The 16,584-nt window shown below is 36.4% G+C and overlaps 2 protein-coding genes across 2 annotated transcripts in view; one reads left to right on the forward strand and one right to left on the reverse strand.

Moving 5' to 3' along the window:
- The first annotated feature begins 4,798 nt into the window (after positions 1-4,798).
- Positions 4,799-7,020, forward strand: LOC134661712 (succinate dehydrogenase assembly factor 3, mitochondrial). Its single transcript, XM_063517884.1, has 3 exons — positions 4,799-4,803; positions 5,738-5,912; positions 6,826-7,020. Exons 1-3 carry the CDS (start codon positions 4,799-4,801, stop codon positions 7,003-7,005), a joined length of 360 nt encoding a protein of 119 aa, XP_063373954.1. The 3' UTR covers positions 7,006-7,020.
- A 6,639-nt stretch (positions 7,021-13,659) lies between these two features.
- Positions 13,660-16,584, reverse strand: part of LOC134661713 (calpain-C) — a 40,401-nt gene continuing 37,476 nt past the window's right edge. The window contains exons 15-17 of the mRNA XM_063517885.1: positions 14,516-14,636; positions 14,029-14,084; positions 13,660-13,686 (exon numbers count right to left, since the gene is read on the reverse strand). Coding sequence (XP_063373955.1) covers positions 13,660-13,686; positions 14,029-14,084; positions 14,516-14,636 — 204 coding nt within the window. The remainder of the gene's footprint in view (positions 13,687-14,028; positions 14,085-14,515; positions 14,637-16,584) is intronic.

The raw sequence follows: 16,584 nt of genomic DNA on the forward strand, positions 1-16,584 counted from the left end.
AAATGTATATGTCAATCAATCCCCTAGCTTTTATCCCTATTCGGGGTCAGCCCTCCTGACACTTATTTTATTTTTATTTTTTTTTATTTACACAAAAGGTGCTCACAAACAAAATTTATGATATCGCCAAACTGTAACTGGCGGTTTTGCGTCATTTCTGGCGTCAAGTTCGTCGTCAGCAAACCTTTGTGGACTGTCTGCATCCACGTGGTTGGAGGGCGGCCTCTGACTCTTGTACCTTCTGTGGCCAGTACCTCTCGAGTCATGTGGTCTTCATTTCGCCGCATTACGTGGCCAAATCAGCGCAGGCGGTTCTCTTGCATTTTTTGCGGTATTTCGGCCACTTTGAAAGACCCCCGGTAAAAAAATGTATATGTGATAAAAAAAACTAATTTGTCATATTTTACAATGATTACACTAAATTACCCGTGGCAAGTGGTAATCCGTGGTCTCTGCCTACCCCTCCGGGAAATAGGCGTGATTATATGTATGTATGTACACTAAATAGGTCGTATTATAACTGAAATCATATTGTTAACTAATTAATTGGGTACTTTCCTTTATTAAAAATTAATTATTTCACACCGTGCATGAAATAAAGCACCGGATAAATATTAGAAAAACATAGATAGCAGTTATTTTTAAACACAATTCTTATTTAATAAATCAGATTGAAATATAAAAAGTAGGTGAGTTGACCGTGACGTCACTATACACGTTAAATTAATTTGACTTTGGCGGAATAATCGACAATACCGATGGAGCCATAATACCCAAAGATTGATTGATTGATTGATATAAATTAGCAAATCGTTTTGACAGTTCTAAAAAAGAAGCTGATTTGACTAGTAGGAAAGTAGCCAACTCTAAAATGTTAGTCATTCCAAAAATCACACTAAATCTGACCAGGGCACTTCAAAAATCACACGTAATTGATCATATTCAGTGAAAATCACACTAAATTGACAACGTTTAATGAAATCACACTAAAATTACTAAATGACATTAAAATATTCAAATCGGTGATATAAATCACACCTAAACAAAAGGCTAGTAAACTACTTATTCTGCTATAAAATTCCCATAAATCTGCCACCACTGACTACCAAGGCCGCGCCAGAAGCGAAGAATTCATTCATTCATTCATTTATTTATTGATAAAATGGTACAATACATTTTACATGTCAATGATTACATTATATATACAATTATATTACATTTTAATCCATTCATTTTATTTTTGTCATTAATATTATTAACAAATTATTATTATTATTAATAGATAATAATATTTATCAACACACGATAGGTTATCAATTTAAAAATTAGTTTGTATGGCAAGTATGTAGATACTTTGGTTGGTTGTCAGTGTTATCACTTGAGGTACCTATTATTTATTAGTTTTCAGCCAGCAACCCCATCAACGAATTCGTCAATATTATAACAGGCTAGGTTTGTTAGCAACGTTTTGAGTTTGTTAGCAAACAATCTGTCACTCTGTACTTCCGATATTTCCAGTGGGAGTGAATTGTATAATTTGGCTCCTATGACGCCGAGGGACTTCCTAGATTTGGCAAGTCTAGAGTGTGCATGGGTCATGTCGTAGCTGAGTAAGTTAGCTCGAACATACTTACATGCAGTTAAGATGTAGACTCCTGGCAGTATAAGTATTTTGGACTCCTTGAACAGGTCTTTCGCGGGGTGGTCGTAAGGTTTGCGTGTTAGTATTCTTATGGCTCGCTTCTGCATTTTGAATGCTCTGTCGCGGTCGGCTGCTGTGCCCCATAGATCTACCGCTTGAGTTAATAAGGAATGAAAATACCCATAATAGGCCTTTTTTAAGTTTTCGAATGATAGGGTTTTAGAATATCACGTAGCTTAAGGATCTACTGTAGCGCTCGTCCCGGTTAAGATCGGTTTTCCTAGGATAGCGGTGCCGTCATATAGCGGCCGTCTCCATACTAAATAATACGGCTAAATATGGATGTAGTATTTGTATGGAGACGGTCGCTATATGACGGCACCGCTTTCGGAGGAAACCAAAGCTTTAAGTATATATTCTATTGAAATGACAGCTGTCATCGTACCCAAGCTATGTGAAAAGTACTATAAATCCAGGGGCCAGTTTTATAAAGCTGCCTTTACATTTACCGTTGACACTAGAGGTTTTTTGACGATGATTGTTACTCGTAGCTTTATAAAATAAGGTCCTGGTCGAATAGTTTGTAAAGCCTGGCCAAGAATATATGCGAGGGCTGGGCGGGCGGTCAGACCCGATAAATCAAAATATTTTATTATTCAAATATGAATTCTACGCAAGTCACATATAGTTCTAATTTCAAAAACCCTTTTACTCTACTTATCGGGGTTGACCACCCGCCGCTCATCACGTGCCATGTTGCGGAATTTAACTGGAACTATTTTTTTTCATACTATACTGAACTGTCACCCTATACATGAGAATAACAGCGCCCTCTTGATAATGATCATATTACTGGTCAGGCTTTAACAAAGCTTAATATGTGTCGTTTGATTTGAAATGTATAAACGTTCTTGGCATTATTGTGCACGTTGGAGAGCATGCCACCTAGTGGCTTAAATCAGAAACAAGTAGGTACATTAAGAATCATTTGTGACTGGAACTGTTATAGTTTTTATTTTATTTCAGTGTATGTTTAAAGAAATCATTACGTATCAAACATATATGATTTTTTCGTAAACTCGAAAATTGCATACATTATTTTTATTCCAAATTGGAACTTCGTATTTAACCCACCCATATTGAGGAGCTATTTGAACCGACCAAATTCTAGCCAAATTTAACAAAAAAACGCATTTAAAATAAAAATCAGCCCAAGTTCGTAAAAAACTCTTCCCTCCCAACCCGCTAGGCGGGTTCACGTTGTACGAATATAGGAGTTTTGGAGTTTGGCACTGAAAGTGTTACATTGATTTATCACTTTTTAGTTACGGAATTAAAATGTATATTTTATAAGCTGCTATAGAATCTATGGAGTAGATTGCCTCCAGATATAGGGTGTTTTGTAACATCAAGGTGAATATACAGATTCGAAAGAAAATATCGACAAAATTAGTACTCGAGTTATATTAATACCAGTTAGAGCGAAACTCACTAGATGGCATTTAATCAGTACGGTTACCATCAGTTTGTCACTGACATAAACGCCGTCGAGAACGTAATTTACTTTCTATACATCTCGCTCGCACTCGCATATTCGTGCAAACGGGATGTAAAGAAAGTAAATTACGTTCTCGACGGCGTTTATGTCAGTGACAAACTGATGGTAACCGTACATTAAAGAAAAAGTTTATCTCTCGCGAGTTTAACATTTTTTCCCCACCTCAAAAAGTGCACAGCGCCGCTAAAGAAGTTTTCACTTCAAAAAATGGTTTTTTATCGCCTATTTTAGCGTTTTTCAGTATAATCTATATATTCACCTGGCGGTGTGGAAACCCCTGTAGTACGGTCAAGGAATTTAATTTCAGCACCATTTCGTACCTTATCTCAGTGACAATAGTGTGAGATCCCTAGCGACTTTCATATTCATTGTCACTGTGACAAGGTATAGTTTGTAGCTTTCTAATAGACCCCGAAGGCTAATCCTATTGTCTATTGTTAAGAAAAACCGCTCGTGCCACGTGCCACAACCACCTGCATAAAAAATCGGTACTTCGGTTACTGAGTGCCGGCGAGTCGAACGCTACAGAGCCAGTCTAAAATGTGTCATCGAGATGCGTAACAAAGGCGCGTTATCGGAGAGCGCACCTACACTGGTTTTTTGAGCGTTGGACTAGCCCGCGCTCAGGTGCCAAATAGAATAATTAGGACCGTTTTTTGCAGGTAAGTAGCACGTGCCGTTTTACTGAACAATAGACAATAGGATTAGCCTTCGGGGTCTATTAGAAAGCTACAAACTATACTAAACAGTACGGAAATTAAATTCTTTGACGCTTCGCATGCTAGTAGTGCATTGATTATCTGTAGATTTTTTCTTACTGGAAATACGAATCAATAGGGAATATTACGCGAAACTGCGTAGGGGGCGCCACTCCCACAACCAGTCACAATCTAAGGGTCTACCACAAACGAAAGAGTCGAAATTTTGTTATCTAACCTCTCTTACTCTTGCCTATTTGAGCGATAAAGAGACAGATAGCAGAGTTTCGATTTCGCGTTTCCCGGTAGGCCCTTTCCCTTTGTAAACAAACCGTCATATTTTATTGTCTGTGAAAACTTGTCAAAAAAACAGTTTAAGGCACAGTATGTATAAGTTACTCTATGGTTAACGAAAGGCACTAGTGCTGCACTCTAGCGGCAATACATTGCACTAATACTCCCTATTCCATGTTATCCATAGTCTAATAAAACATGGTCTTCTCTTCCCAGAGTGACACAAGCCTACGTCACAGTAACATTGCCACTTTATATAGCACTGTCGCATGATGACGTAGGCTTGTGTCGGTCACGTGGTCGCATCGTGGTCGGAAGAGAGTACCAGGCGGAGTATATTATTATACCATGATGTTATCAAACAGTAGCCAACCTATAACTTCTCACCAAACCGTCTCAGTGAAGCAGTGGAGTGTGGAGTGGATCTAAAGTTTAAATATAGTTAGGTATAGGATGTAATGACGTGTCAATGAATTTACTTGAGTTGGGATGTGTTAGTTGGAAATAATTAAATTATTAAGACATTTCTGTGCGCTTTTCTTTTCTAATAAAGACCCTATTACACTTAAAATAACATATTCACTGGTGATCATTTTGTCTTTGTAAATGAGGTATATATGAAGTAATCATTATTGTCCCAGTGAGTAGTACAATATTCTTTGACTCATCATTAGGCCAAAATGAGGGTGAATGCGCAAAGATTAAACGCAGACGGCGCTGCAATCGTTTGAAAATAGTACATAACATACCTAGGGAGGTGAATTCGTAAATGCTCCAGATCGCAGGTGTTTGTATAAATATGCGGTCTGGGGCTTTACGAATTACCGCCCGTGGTTTGTCTAAAGTTTTACGTCTTGCCTTGGCCAGGAAGTGAGATTTTTTTCTCGCGTAGCGGGAAGAAAATCCCATTTACGGGCCTAGGGTGACGTAAAAGTCATTACATTAGATACCTCTGCCAAATCCAAAGGAACACTTGGATTGGAAACATCTCTATAATCTGTGGCTTTTAGAAGGCAGTATGGCTTTAGCACGTGCCACTCCTGAAGCGATGTTACAAAAAAAAAATACCTTGACAGATGTCACTTGACTTTGACACTGCAGTTCACTGACCTGACAGCTGCATCACAAAAGAGAACATCTTCGTATAATTATACTTTCTAATCGAAATAATGTGCTGAGTGAAATGTTGAAAAACAATATAAAATAATGTTATGATACAATCTGCGATTCCTTCTTCATAAACGTAAGTAATTGAACAAGTATATTTTTAGGTTATGTTTACGAAATCGTTCCGTGTTTCATAACATTTACGGTCAACAAACATCATTTATAAATGAAATCAATATTTTTATTGGATTTCCTAGTTACTAAAAATATCTGCCAGTACGGTTAAAGACTATAAGGATTCACATTTTACATATTTACTCGTCTGTAAGTATGTAGTTATTGTTTACTCTAAACCACCAAATAAAATAAAAAATACGCTTAAAATAGTTTTTTTTTCTGAATCATTCTTTTACTACCTTGTTTTCTGCCTTTTCTAAGCATTTCGTCAGAGCACGTATCCCGTGTGCGGCAGCTTTACAAGCTGATATTCCGCGTGCACCGCGCGCTGCCCGCGGAGCTCCGGGTCATGGGGGACAACTACGCGAGGGACGAGTTCAAGAGGCACAAACAGTGTGGTCCGGAGGAGGCGAGGATATTTCTCAATGAGTGGACGGTGTGAACAAGCTTCGTTAATCTAAATACAGTCAAGGAAATTAATTGCTATACGCTTCACACTTCACAGTGACAAATAATATGAGAGCTACAGATGATATATATGAATTCGTACAGATATCTTACTTTGCAAAGACCTTTTGTACAAAGATTAGCTAGCTACCCCAAAATGCCGATTAAATTGAAGGGACAGGTCTATAAGACCATCATTAGACCTGCCCTTCTGTACGGCAGCGAGACTTGGCCTTTACTAGAGCGGCACAAGCAGGAACTGCGTGTCACGGAAATGAAGATGCTGCGGTGGATGTGCGGAGTTTCACGCAAGGATCGCGTCCGAAACGCCCACATCCGGGGTAGTCTTGGCGTCCGTGACATCGCTGACAAACTGCAAGAGTGCCGCCTTCGTTGGTATGGCCACGTCTCGCGCAGACCGGCAAGTTACGTGGGTAACAAATGCCTGGCCATGCCGCCTCCTCCCGGTACGGGAAGAAAAGGCCGGCCCAGGAAGCGATGGCTTGATGTCGTTAAGGAGGACATGCGTGCCAACGGACTCACCACCAGGGACGCCGAAGATCGGGCAAAGTGGACACGAAGGAGTCGGAAGGCGGACCCCGGGTCCTCGCGCCCCGCGCCCCGGCACAGCTGGTATTGACGCCAGGATGATGATGGAGACTCCCCAATCTGTAGCTTTATAGCCAACTTTACGGATTGCAATTAAAATATCAAAGTATTGTGAATGCAAGGCAATATTTAGGTTTATAAGTTGGTTTTTGCTGGGACTAAAGTACCTATTCTTCTTCAGCCATTCTATATCTATACACCATTTTTGCCGTGTCTTATGTTGAGTTTTCATAGGACTTTGATCTTAATTGTCTAAAATTTCTTAAATAACCAATGTTTTTTTCAATCACCAGGACTACGCCATAAACCTGGCAAAGCAGATGAAACCGCTGCAGCAAGCGAAGAGGAAAGAAGTCGGCAGATACCTGGACCCGAAGCTGCTCGACCACATGAGTGACGAACAGCTGTGCCAGCTCTATGAGTTGCACAAAGCAGCATCGGCAGCGGAGGACGGTGGAAGTAAGGAAAAGTAGTTTCAATGCACTCTTGAGGCATGTATAGGGACATTGCAGGTTGAAAGGACTGCCCTCTTGTGACCTAAAATGAAACCTTGAACTAGACACCACTGCACGCCAATTTGCAGTTGCTGGTTGCTGCCCCCTACAGCAAGGTTCGGAACCGGTTTTTTCTTCATACAAAAAATACCGGTATTATTTCGTTCTTTTTCGTTCTTTGGTTTATTGTTTCATTTTTAATAGTACAATCTAATAATACGAAGGTGTTACCTAAATACATGATTCATGCCTACGTAAAGAGCATAAAATAATTAAAAATACTGGGCTATTTAGGGTTTTACAAAAAAACCGGTTCCGAGCCCTGCCCTACAGTTCATCTCGCTATAGGTAATTTAAGAAAGTGCAAATTAAATTAGTAACACAGGTGAAAATAGAATGAATATGAGAATTTTCCAAATACCATTTTCCAATTTCCGTTTTTCACTTTCCATTTTTTTTAACGCTGACAGTTTTATGTCTGTACACAACTTGTGCTTATGATAAAGGTTATTGTAGTGTGTGCCATAGATATAAGTAGATTTGCACGGCGGATCCGAAATGTATGGGAATATCCGCGGATCCGGATCCAGATCCGGATAATTTCATACATTTCGGGTTCGGATTGCAAACCCTAGATATAAGGTTTAATTTTGCTTGGACTGAATTATATAAAAATAAAAATAATTTGGTACTGTTAAGGAAAAGTATAATACTTCGATATACTCTACAAATGCACATGCAAAGCGAAGTTTAGTTTTAAATAACTGAAGTGAACAACATTTTAAATGACTACCTAAAATTTTAAAATACTTGAGAATAACATTATTATTTATAAAAAATGACACAATATTTAATTTTTTTGGCCATGAAATTAGAATGGATAATGCATAAAAGCTAGAGATGCCCCGAATACCGAATATTCGGCCCCTCTCTCGGCCGAATACCGATTATTCGGCATAACATGTGAACATTTTGAGTCACAATTATTACGAAAACTGATCGCTAACAAAACTCAACGTGAGATGACGTTAGCTAATATATATTTTAATATAGAGTCAAACAAAACAGCCTCATGATAAAAATAAAATGTTTTTTAATCAACAAATGCTCAAAAAAGGGTCTTCGTATTTAACAACTTTCCAAGAACACATTCTAAATATACCTACATAGTTTTTGGTTATTTTTATTGTGCAATTTTTCTTTTTAAGTAGGTGCAACAGATATTCGGTATTCGGCCGAATAGTAGGCAACATTCGGCCGAATACCGAATATTCGGCAAAGTGGCCGAATAGGCCGAATACCGAATAGTTGCCGAATATTCGTGGCATCTCTAATAAAAACTATCTTAAATCATTTCAACCATACTATATAAATATGAAATTAGTTTATTAAGTGCTTAACTCAGACAATTGCTGATAAATTATTAATATTATTATTCTTAATAATGGTGTGGATAAATATTTGCAAAGCAAAGCAAGTACCTATGACATACATTTTTGCACAAAGTGTAATCCTACTATAGGTATGAGCTAGCGTAGGTACATCACAAAATATCTGAGTAAAGTGGTATAAACTAGCAAGTTATAATAGAGTTCAGTTATGCGCGAAATCGATAGTTAAGGTAAGTAATTGGTTTTTCAATTGAATCTGAAAATTGAAAGAAGTGAAAATAAACTTTTTCAACGGGTCTTACATTTTCCGGGACAAATATATGATTCTGGTATATACTGACATGTAATCTTTAAAAACAATTAATACAAAACAAAAGGAATAATAGAATGTTGATTAAATAATGATATACATAGTCGAGATACTCAAAACTTGCAATCATAACGCAACGGAAATGCGTCCTTCACCAAAATACGCAAGCATAATAAAATTGTAAGCACCAAAGACAAAATGCGCACGCATCTCCATAATAATAGTTCAAGCATTGTCTTCAAAACATGCGCGCATAATAAATCCATGAAAGACATAATATAAGATTTAAAGAAATAACGAAGACCTTTTTTCAAAACGGTGTTGTTTTAATAATACTTTTTATTGAAATAAGCTCGTTTTATTATAAAAAATGTGTATTGACTTGATAATAGTAATGTATATTATGATTTTGTGTATATTCTGTTATAAACTCCTGTATAATATTACGTAATGATTATTTTACCTTCATTAAGCAGTGTTACGATACTTGCGTTGCATTTAGAACTAGTAGTAGGGAATAATTATATAATTGTACCTTATTTATTGACTCATGATGTAGATATTTTAGTCGTTTTTTTGTGAATAAATATTTTGTTTTACTAAGTGTTGTTTTATATGTATATGTCACCGTAAAATTGTAAACACTCGTCATATTATAATCTCGCTAGTTACATTATAAACTGACGGTAGGGAGATTATAATCTAACCTAACCTAACCTACGTTAGATTATAAACTAACGGGTTCACAATCTTACGGTGTCATATATACAGTGGAATCCGTTTATTATGACTCGGCCTATACTGACCAACCGCTTACTATGACGTAATTACTGTGCGAAGTTTGGTTTTCATATACAATTCTTAGTGACAAAGTCGGATGACTTCGCTTATAGTGACAAACCGCTTACTATGACCTATAAATCCTATTTTCATGAAATTGTCCGGTTATACTGACACGTTTGCTGATTTTCATGGCCGTCCCCACCTCTTTCCCTGTGAGGACGTATATTGCGTGTGTGGCATGTAAGTTGTTTTAGGTTTGATTCTCAGTGACAAGTTAAGATAATTGGTCAGGTTATTAAAACTCATTTCTTAAAATAAAAATCGAGATTAATTCGGAAAAAATACCAAAAATATGATGTTAATCCACTATGCTTTATATGACCTCCGCTTAGTATGACGTGTTTGTCACTTCCCTTCGATGTCATTATAAGCGGATTCTACTGTATTACTAAATAGAATTAGAGTGGCATTTTAGATACTTAGTTCATATGGGAAATGGACATACATATTTATAAACATACCTTCTCCTGTTGAACTAAGAATAGATTCTGGTGCTCAAGACAGGAATCATAAAGGTTGCATATAGGTACATTAGAAGATAATAAATAGATACAAAAATGCGACTTGCAGACGAAAACATCCGGGATATACGATTTTTTTTGCCCAAGCTGAAACGGAGACCTTCGCTTTAGCTCGGTCAAATAAAGTGTACGCACATATAATAAAACACGAGAGTAATTTTTTATACATTTATTTGTAAGCACACATAGTACATACAATGTGTAAAGTTATTGTGATTAGATCAATTACATAACTTACATAAGATATAAAATATAAATAGAAAGATTAGGTAAAACTGGGTTCTCAGGTATTTCAAAGTTCAGTATAGTATGAAAAATTTAGTTCCAATGAAATTCCGCACCATGGCGCGTGATCATATATTACTGATCAGCCTTTATTTAGAGGAGATATCCATTGACTACAAGTGAAAGTTCGTTTAGTTTTCTTCGTTATTTACTCATTCGTCAACAATATACGAGTTTAATAATATTACGAGTTTGTCAAAGTCCTGTAAAATTGAACTTAAACGCTGTTTGTATTTCATCAAAACACGCATGTATAACAACAAGTGTCAAACCTTGCGTATAAAACGCACGCATAGATTTAATTAAAAAGTATGCGTAAATGTATAGTGCCATCTTAACAATATTTTTTACAGTACATATGGGGCGTAGCACTTTTCGTGCGTATGTCGAAACTTTAAAGTACCATATGTACTGTAAAACATTGTTCGATACACGTGCGAATAGGTAATTCGAAACTCGTGTCGATTTAAAACACTCCCTTCGGTCGTGTTTTAATTTATCGCCACTCGTTTCTAATTTCCTCTTTTTCGCACTTGTATCGAAAATAACTATTTCGCTTAGGTAGGTAAAGTCTATTTTTTTATTCGGTAGACTAAAATGACATTTCATAGTATAAACATCATGTGTCTTTTCATACTATGAAATGTCATTTTAGTCTACCGAATAAAAAAATAGACTAGGTAACCCTGGTTTTGCCGGGCCAAATAGCCTGTAACTGTAAGCTAACTTTGCAATGGTTTGATCGGACAAAGTGAGTGAGTGTCATTAGAAACGCCATACTTCATAGAAATTTGACGTTAACGATGACATCGCCACACTTTGTAATTGCAAATATATTTATAATTATAGATTTAGCTTGGTCCAACTCTATGTGTGTCCCCTGTAATAATTTCGTTTATAATTTAGGTGCAAATCTTATTTCGTTAGTCAAACCAAATTTGTCAGTGAAAAAGAACAAAAACAAACTAAACTCATCCTTTTTTTTTGGGTGCTAGTACTAGTGTAAGACAAAGATAGTATGTTTCTCTCTGTCTATGTTTGAAATGAGACAGTCCTTTGGCAAACTATACATACATGACCCTTACACTTTGATTTTAATCCATTTAGCATTTTCGTTATATTTTTAAAAGTCCGAGAAATAACGATTTAGTTATAATAAAAACATTTAAGTTTTTAATATTAACATTAATATATCTACTTCAAAGGCTACAGGAATGCCAAATAGGTACATAGTAAATATAACTTATTTAAATAAGGGTGGATTGTATCCACCAAATTTAGCGAACAGGGTCCTTACCATGATGTCTTATTGCGATTCCGTTTAGGACCTAAACTGAATTGCTAAAGGACGGAGTTATGCGACTTAAGTGGCTCCGTCCTTTAGCAATTCAGTTTAGGTCCTAAACAGAATCGCAATACGGACATCATAGTAAGGCCCTAGTTTAACGTAATAACTAGCTCCATTTTTCTTTCCACTACCTTCTAATTTACCTATACGTATTTTATTTGACATCTTTGAGAACTTGACAGATTTCTATAGTCTGCCGGCAGTGCCGGCCTAGCCAAGGTTACAATCGCGATCGCTTCGACAACTAAACGCATTGTGTCTCTTTATCATTCTTTCATATTAGTGTGTCTTTCACTTTGTTCTATTTAAATAGGTGCAGAGTTATCTTAGACGAGCTCTACGTTATTTCTTTTCATTTGGCGTTTGTCGATGTACGATTGTCATTTTGGCTAGGCCCCCATGAGTAAATTCTTTTTAGATAAAACCCAGCTTTGATACAAAATAATGTGATTAATTGGAAATTTCATGTGAAAAGATAAGTTCTACAATGAAATATTAATTTAAAACGCCAAGTCGGTGGAAACTTTAGTAATGAAGCATTTATACTAGGGTCATCGCGCTAGTTTCCGTTCATGCTCTAGTTTTCGTCCACTTGACGGATTAGCAAATAATTAATTTCATTCTTAATTTGCTACTTGCGACATATAATTTTTATATAGATAGGTATATTGTTTAGACATTAAGGATTGCAGTAAGTCCAAATTTGTGCAGCAATGTAGGTTTATATTCAAATTTCGTCAGGTGGACGAAAACTAGAGCTGGACGAAAACAAGCGCAATGACCCAAATAGGTTTTAGACAATATTAGATACTAGGTCGAATACTCTAAAAGACCACCAAGATTTAAAGACTGCAGACATTGCTAATTGTATATCAATATCGATAAATTGTAGTCTCACTGTCGTATTAGAGGTACCACGACTTACATGGTTTTTTTCTCTGAGACTTTTTCACACAGCAAACTAATATATAGGTATGACTTAAGGCTTGAAACTCCCCGTGTGCAGTGTGCACAAGTGTGGCCGTGGCATAACGACACCTTGGTGATCTTTAGAAATGTCACTTAAAAATACTTTAATTTTTAAAGCGAGATCGTTTACAATTAAATTTCTGGACTTAATTAACATTTACATTAATTTAATTTTAAATGCATCGAGTATTCGATTGTAAAGCTGGCCATACACATGCGATTGTAACGAAAAGTCGAGTCTTTTTTTATTCCGGTTTAATGGCATATTTTTTATGATAAAATAAAATGTTTTATTGTTAATGACATTTTTATATATTTCAGCGCTTTTTTAGGCAGCAAATATGGGCATTTGTAAGGAAAATCTAGCTTCGAGTTCGTCACGCACAAATAAATGAAGAGTTCGTAGGTACTTTGGGACATTTTTTATTGTCTGGATCTAAATTGCTATACGATTATAGACTTAAAGACAAACAAAAATTTGTAATTTTGTGCGAATTGAAATGTTTTTGAAAATAAATTTAAAAATTATTAACGTTGAATCTTGTAGAATTATTTATTGTTTCGGAATTTAATGGATTTTTACGTGTAGGCAGCGTTTACGTTTAATTTAGAGTACGTCCTTAAGCTATGTCATTTACATGAATTAAAATTTAGCTTGAATATCGACGAATCATTCTTAAAAGCCTAAAAATTATGAGCATAACAATATACTTACACTTATATTGTGAAATATCATGAAAGTAATAATTTGATTACTTAATTTTATACATTACTGTTGAAAAATGGACGAGGAAGTGTGATTTTTTGATCTGTTAATAATGACAAATTTAACGATAAATATAATATGTGATTACCACAAAACGTATATGTACGAAGTTGTCACTTAAAAACTAGTTAATTATCAACGTCGATATGAAATCGTCCTTTTCAACACAAACACAACAATAATGGTGATCACCTGATGATTCAACAGGTGAGCGCACATTTCAGCCACTGGAACAAAACATATTGGTCACATAAAAAACAAAAAATATTCTGTACGAGGGTCATTTACTACCTACCTACCTTTACCTTTTACCTACCTACCTACCTTTTTTAAATTTGCGTTACAGTTTTCGTGGCTTCTATAACTTCTATTCCGTAACAGTGATACAAAGTTTACTTGTAGTTTACACAAAATGGTAACGGAATGGAAAGAAAATCTTGGAACACTTTTTTTCCTCCTAGTAGGATCGCATGAACTAGTTATTCTAAGTCATTTGAATGCGTAGTGTGCAGTCAAAGAATTTAATAAGTGCTGATATGTTCGAGTTAAAAACATAAAAAAAAACTTGCCTCAGATAGGTTCAGGTTTATGTAGTTGGATGTGGCCGCGTTTGTGTAAAACACGTCTGAAAAACAAACAAGAATTGTAAAATAAGTAAATAAAAAAAAAACATATCAGAAAACGGTGTAGATACCCATACAACTTAAAAATAAAATGGCCCGTCATATTATTAATTTGCTTATGTGCCATTTTAGGGAACTGTCTTTTAGGCTCAAGATACACTTGTAAGTATTACATAAGTACGTAAGTAGGGACACAGCTATACTACAGAATGAGAGATGAATATCGATATCTGATTCTAACAAATAGCTTTGTCCGTATTTACGTAATTAAAACTTACAAGTGAATCTGGGGCCTTAAGGGGCCCACTGATTAACAGTCCGCCGGACAGAATCGGCCTGTCACTTAGAACAAAATTTTGACAGTTCCGAACAACTGACAGGCCGATACCGTCCGGCGGACTGTTAATCAGGGGGCCCTTAGACATAAACTTACTGAACGCTCGATGCAAATGCATGACGGTGGACACGAAGTCTCCAAACCGCAGCATGCCGTCCTTCCTCATGTATCTCAGCAGCAGCAGGGTCATGGCCCTGTCGGGAACAACGAAGCCCACCTGAAGATACAAATAATTTCAGCTGACCCCTTTCAACACCCAAATTTTCCCCTAATATTATAAATAAGCGGTTTTGACTTATTAACCCCTCATTTCCCAGGACCTCTCAAATCCATACAATTCCGACTCCTATTGGAGCCACTGGGATCTGAGAGGTTAATAATGTTAGTGGTGGTAAATGCTATAACTGTTCCAAATTTTAGCTAGGTATCTACGTCAAACGGTGTCTGAGAAAAACACAATTAATCGATTTGCAAGACCGAAGTGATAATATCCCATTGTGTTCCGTAAACAAAGTATTGTACGGAACACTAAAAACGTGACGATGCGGAAATGAAATTAGAGGTTTTCCCACTATAGTTCGTGTTTTTAGCATTAGAAGATTACGCAATCTTGACGTGTCTTCTTTTTAAAAATCAGTAACTATTAATTATGAAAGCAAAATAATGTACCTAAATATAGGGTCAAGCAGATCTTGTCAGTAGGAAAAGGCGGCAAATTTGAAAAATGTAGGCGCGAAGGGATATCGTCCCATAGAAAGTTGAAGTCAGTAAGAATTTCGCGCCTATTTTTACTGACAAGATTTGCTTGACCAGCTATAATCGTAATTATGATTCATAATTGTTACATATTTGCCGTGACTTATTTTTCAAAAGTGTTTAACAATAATAAAACGACACACGACACGGTAAGATTGTTTAACTTTTTTCTAATGCTAAAATAACGAACTATACCTAGTTAGATTTTCTTATCCCTTTCTGACAAATACATAAGTCAAAATGAAAAGACAAATTACCTATTACAGCGGTTCTCAACCTTTTTTTTTTGACGGTACCCTTTATGAAAGCGAAATACTTGATGGAACCCTACAATACGGTGGCGGCATAGTAAAAAATTTCGAGGAGACTAAACTATTGTGTTCTAAACTCTTGCGGAACCCCTGCAGGGGTGTCGCGGAACCCTATTAGGGTTCTGCGGAACACACTTAGAGTTTGGCTGACCTATTATATAGCTAATTCATAATAAGGGGGTTAGTGTTTGGTGGGTGTATAAATATTAGACCTTTGTCTTTATGTATAGGTGAACCAGGATCTATTGAGGGTGCGCCATGTTGCGGAATTTCACTGGAACTAATTTTTTCATACTACACTGAATTGTCACCCTATACATGAGAATAACAGCGCCCTCTTGACAATTATCATATATTACTGGTCAGGCTATATTATGTGTGCCTCTCTGTAAATGTTTTATTGCGGTTGTGCAATAAAGAGGATTTGTATTGTATTAGCTGTTGCCGCTGTTGGAACTCGACATATTATATTTTTTAACCGACTTCCAAATCTAAAAGGAGGAGGTTATCAATTCGGTTGTATGTTTTTTTTTTATGTTTGTTACTCCATATCTCCGTCATTACTGGACCGATTTTGAAAATTATTTTTTTGATTGTATGTATATGCATACAGATTGGTCCCGTTTTTGTCAAAACCCAGTTCTGATGATGGGATCCATGAGGAATCGAGGGAACTCCTCAAATCTTAAAGGCACACATATAGTGATTTTTGTATTTTTATCAACAAATCAAGCATATACATTCAAAAAAGTGACATTTGATGAAGTGGAACTGCTGATGATGATCAGAACGGAACTCTTCAACGATGCATAGCACACGTCTGACGATTTGTCCTCTTCGTTATGTTTGTTAAGCAAGTTAAGTTTTTAAGCTACATTTTTGTCAAGCTCGAGTGCTGATGGTGGGATCCATGAGGAATCGAGGGAACTCCTCAAATCTTAAAGGCATGCGTATAGAGATTTTTGTATTTTCATCAACAAATCAAGCATATACATAAAAAAAAGTGACATTTGATGAAGTGGAACTGCTGATGATGATCAGAACAGAACTCTTCAACGACGCATAGTTCACGTTTGGCGATTTGTCCTCTTCGTTATG

The sequence above is a fragment of the Cydia amplana genome, chromosome Z (genome assembly GCF_948474715.1).
Source record: "Cydia amplana chromosome Z, ilCydAmpl1.1, whole genome shotgun sequence".
NCBI classification, from domain to species: Eukaryota; Metazoa; Arthropoda; class Insecta; order Lepidoptera; family Tortricidae; genus Cydia; species Cydia amplana.